At 45.0% G+C, this 5,273-nt stretch overlaps 1 protein-coding gene across 1 annotated transcript; it reads right to left on the bottom strand.

The window, feature by feature from the left end:
- Nucleotides 1-4,337: 4,337 nt before the first annotated feature.
- Nucleotides 4,338-4,976, bottom strand: LOC136833104 (uncharacterized). Its single transcript, XM_067094750.1, has one exon. It carries the CDS (start codon nucleotides 4,974-4,976, stop codon nucleotides 4,338-4,340), a length of 639 nt encoding a protein of 212 aa, XP_066950851.1.
- Nucleotides 4,977-5,273: the final 297 nt, after the last annotated feature.

The raw sequence follows: 5,273 nt of genomic DNA, 5'->3' as shown, positions 1-5,273 counted from the left end.
GTCGAAGGTGCTGTAGCAGGTCTCGGCTGGCGAAAACTTGCGGCTGAAGAAGGCCAAGGACTGGGGTGCCATTCATCAATTGCTTTAGTACTGCACCACAGGCGATGTTGCTCGTGTCCGTTGTCAACCTGAGGGCAGCGGTGGGGTTGTGGTGAGTTAAGGTGGTGGTACTGGAGAGGGCCCTTTTTGTCTGGATGAATGCCTGCTGCTGAGGGGCTTCCCACGTTAGTGTTTTCGGTTTCTCCTTCAGGATTGACGTCAGGGGGTACATGATGTGGGCAACATCTGGGATGAAGCGCCGGTAATAATTTATCATCCCAAGGAACTCCTAAAGGGCCTTGATTGTTTGGGGTTCCATGAAATTTTCTATAGCTTTTACTTTAGAGGCCGTGGGGTGCACTCCTGCTGGGGAAATCTCGTGGCCCAGGAAGTCTACTTTTTCTCTTCCAAAGATGCACTTTTTATCGAACCTGACAACTAATCTGCTGTCCTGCAGGCGTTTCACGACGGCGCAGACATGGCGAAGGTGTTCCTCTGGGGACCTGGAAAAAATGAGGATGTCGTCGACGTAGCAGATGCAGAAGGGCAGATCTCCCAAGATGGTATCCATCAGGCGCTGGAAGGTGGCACATCCATCTTGGAGAAAATTTTGGCTCTGTGGAGGGTGCCTGTCAGGTCTTGCATGTTAGGGAGGGGGTAGTGATCTGGTGTTGCTATCAAATTCAGGCACCAATAGTCCCCGCAGGACCTTCACGAACCATCGGATTTCTTTACCATGTGGAGAGGGGATGCCCACGGGCTTGATGCCTTTTTACAAATGCCCATGTATTCCATTTCTGCAAAGACCCATTTGGTGTCTTGTAACTTCTGGGGGGACAGACGTCGGAACTTTGCATGGGTTGGTGGGCTCGTCATGGTGATGTGGTGGAAGATGCCGTGCTTTGCCAAAGCCCCAAGTGACTGGCATAGTTCTGGTTTGAACAGGTCCAGGAATTCCTGTAGGAGGGACGTGTAGCTGTTGGGGGCTGCGGAGCATATGGAGGGCATCCCGGGTCCGGTGAAGAGCTGATGGGAATGGCACGTCGCTGTGTCGAGGAGGCATTGTCTGGCGATGTCGACTAGGAGTCTGTGGTGCCCTAAGAAATCCGCGCCCAGCAGAGGGAACTTAACATCCGCTACGACGAAAGGCCAGTGGTATCTGCACCCCAGGATTAAGATAGCCTGGGTCGTTGTACCAGAAGTGCGGATGGGAGTTCCGTTTGCTGCTATGAGGGAGGGCAGTGAGTCAGGTATTTTTTCTAAACCTTCCTGGATGGCGGGAAAACCGACTGCATTGCCCCCGTATCAACCAGCAGGTGGCGTTTGGAGATCTCGTCTGTGATGAAAAACCCCGCTGGGCGTGAGGAGCTGGGTTTCACAGCCACAGCTGTTATTTGTGGCCGCCTTCTTTGTTTTTTGTGAAAGAACATGGAGGCCTGCAGGTTCTGGCATTGGTCCCAAACTTTATCTAGAAAGCTTCTAACTGTTATTTTCTATAGCGGGTAATCTTAGCTGTTAACCTACAAACCTACCTAACCTGCCTATCTGGTGACAAATGGGACATGATTTAATGAAACCAATGGAGTCTCAGTGAAAAATATGACTCGTCGTGTAATCTTCTGTAATAAATCTATACGTTAGCTATAATGAAAATAAATTGCACAGTCTCAAACACTGTCCACAGTTCCCTATGATATCTTATACATTATTAGATTAATCATCATCAAGAACTGAACTTGCAAAATTGTTGTGACAAAGTAAATCACCTGTACAGGAACAAAATAATTTTCAAGTTAGGCCAGTTGACACACATGAGCATTTCCAAGTCTTGCAGGCTCTTGTACTGGAACAACCACATTTTATTAGACTTATCAATTCCTCTGGTGCCACCTAGGTGCCCTAGGGCATAATAGTAGGACTAAGGGAGGTGGAACCTTCCACCGTAGTCCAGCCTGTTCGACTGGGTCAAGACAAGGGGGATCTGGGTCAAGAGCATGATACCAAATAGCCAGCTGCAGATGGGCCCTCTTGGCATTCTCAGTGAATGCCTCTGTAGTGGGTGGAAGTAAGCAAAGCGTAGGGGGCTCTGCAAGACGCTTCACCATTCTGGCTCTCCACAATTCCTGTTGAGCTTGTGTTAAGTTCTGACAGTGACTCATGTTATAGCATGCCAAAATGAAGTGCGTTGCCTCATTGATCATCTTGTCATAGGCAGAGAATAGCAGGGTGCTACTTCTGAAGGAACTAAAAGACACTTTAACTGAAATGATTACAGCCCATTAAATAAAACACATATAGGTATCAAGCTCCATGTTAAATTCTGTTCAGGCATAATGCAGAATATTATGCACAGTACAGTCGATAATATCAAGTTAACTCTAGAAATGTAAGGTCTTCATCATCCGCTCAATTCCATGAAACCTTTTGTTTGCTTACAAAATCTTCTGGAAGTTACAGACTTGGTATTTGTAAAAGAGTAGGCTTCTTTTCTCCTTTGTAATGAATAAAGACAAACTCATCATCTGGTAGTGGTTGTGACATATGTTCCCAGTTGATTCTTTCAAATTCTCCCACCTCACTTTCAAGTGAATGACTCGATAACAGATATGTTTGTATTATGGTTAATGAATGAGTAGCACCTTTTCCATTAGGTGTGTGCAGATCCAGGTCAAAATTATCAGCTACTGTTTGAAGAAGTCCACCCACATGCTTAGTTGGACAAGTCTTTTGTTCTTTAGTGACAGCATCAATCGCAGATGATTTCCAAAAGCGTTGCATTTTATCATAGTTGCAAGTTACAGAATAATTTGACAAATGATTTAAAATTTTCTTGTCATTCTTGAACAGCACACCAAGAGCAATTTGCAGTGGAGTTGGATGTTTTTTCACATTACAAGTGATCATATTCCCAAAGACAATAGAAGTCAAAGAATCCTCATTCAGTTTTGCTGCTTGTTCTTTTGCCAGGTCTTCGTAGTCGATGCCGAGGTGAAGGGAATTGATTTCTACTCTCGACTGGGCATTGGCTACTGGGTTCTTCCTGCCAGGGAAGTACTTGATGGTGCACCCAAATTCAGAGATGGCGGTCAGGCGTCGCTGTTGTCTTGCAGACCACGTGTCTCCAGGCTTTGCAAATGAGTGCACCAAGGGTTTGTGATCTGTTAGGATCGTGAATTCTGTCCCCTCCAGCAGGTACTTGAATTGTCCCATGGCCTGGTAGATAGCCAGCAGCTCCCTGTTGAAGGCGCTGTAGCGGGTCTCTGCTAAAGAAAACTTGTGGCTGAAGAAGGCCAAGGGTTGGGGGGCACTGTTCACTAGTTGCTCAAGTGCTGCACTGCAGGCAATGTTGCTGGCATCCGCTGTCAGTCTGAGGGCAGCTGTGGGGTTGTGGTGAGTCAAGGTAGTGGCATGGGCATGTTTCGAGGCCTTGGTGGCCTCGTGTATTTTCAGGGCGACGTTGACTAAGGCGTCCATGTTGAGGGCATATGCGTCTTTTATCTGGCCTCTAACTTCCTGAGTGAGGCGCCGAAGGAAGATTGCTCTTTCTGGGAGCACTGTCATGGTGATGTCAGAGTATCGTCTGAGATGCATGCCACACAAAAGTGTGCGTCTGCGTGCAGGAACCATGATGCCGTGTTCTGCCGCAAAAACAGAGAAAGTTTGACCGTGTCTGGCTTTGTTGGTGAGAGGGGCATACAGGCAATGCTCGTGGGTTCACATTGAAGTTCAACTTCCAACATCTTTACTACTCACTCACCAAAACGTGGGAAAATGCGCTGTATTGAGTCCGTTAATGGTACTGATTGTTCGGGAGGCCGAGTGAAGTGCCAAAACGTGCCATTTTGGGTTACACCGTATTTAGTCCGTTAATGGCATGGTTTCCACCAGGTAGGGAGCTATCAGAGGCCTAAACTTTGATGCCGTAGTTATTCTGCTAAAGGCTCTCTGATGGTAGGCTGCGGCCATCTTTAGTCCATTAATGGCTGGGCCAAAACCGCACTACCTGTCACTCCGGGGTCACCAGTGTGAGGTTCAAGGTAGAAATGAAAGACTGATCCTTTATTATTCTCGACAGGTGTTTATAATGCAGAAAGCGGACGGGAAGGTAGCGGGCAACCTGAGGCCCCCCACTGCGTCCATACAGAAACTGTTTGTTAACAGGCATAAGAAGACATATATAATGCGTTCCAGAACATGCAAAAGGCAGATATATATATCGGCGGAAAGGCCATACAATGATGCATACAGTGAGACACATAAAGAATCTGAAATAATAACAAGTAACATATATGACGTGATTAATGTAGATATGAGGAAAGAAACACAAGAATGGAGAGGTGATTTGATGCCCTTACAGGACCTTTAAATCTTTGATTTAGCTGAATGATCAGTATGTCAAAACAACCATAAAACGCATCCATTTTGAAGTTGTACTCTGGATCCGAAAACCTTTCATCTGTACATAATTCATCAAAATGTTTTTTGACCTTTCTTATGTGTTTGTACTGAAACTTTGGCTCAACACCATATTTATTTGAGAGCTTCTCAGCTGCTTCTTTTACTTGTGCATAGCTGTCTCTCATTTCCATTAGAGAGTCAACAGAGTTCTTCAGCAAATGAATTGCTTTGTCTAACATCAACTCCTGACTTTGCAATGCCTTAGAAAGTGCATTTATTCTTTCTAGTAATTTTGTTTGCACGACAACCAGGATTATAAACTCAAATATTTCTATTTTCTTCAGAAGGCCACCTGCAGCATCTCGTTCATTATGACTATCACTAAGAGGACTTATCTTTGAAAGCACTTTTACAACATCTGAATAGCGAAATCTTAAAGCAACTAGTGAGTCATGTCGAGATGACCATCGAGTTGGACATAATCGTTTTAGTGTTACTTTCCTAATAACTTCTGAGACACAAGCTAATTCTTTCAGCATGGCCCATCATTTTATACTGCGGCCAAAGAAATTGTAAAGCTCTTCAATATTGTCATAAAAGTTTCTCATTTCAGAAATATTCTGAACAGAACCATTGAGAGCAAGATTCAGAAGATTATGTGTGGCACAATGTACATAGACAGCATTGGGTTCTTTTTTAGCTATTCTGGCTTGAATACCTGAATATTTCCTGCTCATGTTTGCTGCACCATCATACCCTTGACCGCGACATTTATTTAGGTCTAGACCGTTTTTTTTTTTCAAGTAAACTGACAATGTTGTTTTCTAATCCAGCAG

This window comes from Macrobrachium rosenbergii, chromosome 51 (genome assembly GCF_040412425.1).
Source record: "Macrobrachium rosenbergii isolate ZJJX-2024 chromosome 51, ASM4041242v1, whole genome shotgun sequence".
Taxonomy (NCBI): domain Eukaryota; kingdom Metazoa; phylum Arthropoda; class Malacostraca; order Decapoda; family Palaemonidae; genus Macrobrachium; species Macrobrachium rosenbergii.
Note: the sequence above shows the minus strand (reverse complement) of the source record. Positions and strands in the feature narration are given on the sequence as shown.

Bases quoted from the DNA above. Each gene is read 5' to 3' on its own strand.
- LOC136833104 (XM_067094750.1), bottom strand. From the start codon at position 4,976: ATGCTGAAAGAATTAGCTTGTGTCTCAGAAGTTATTAGGAAAGTAACA.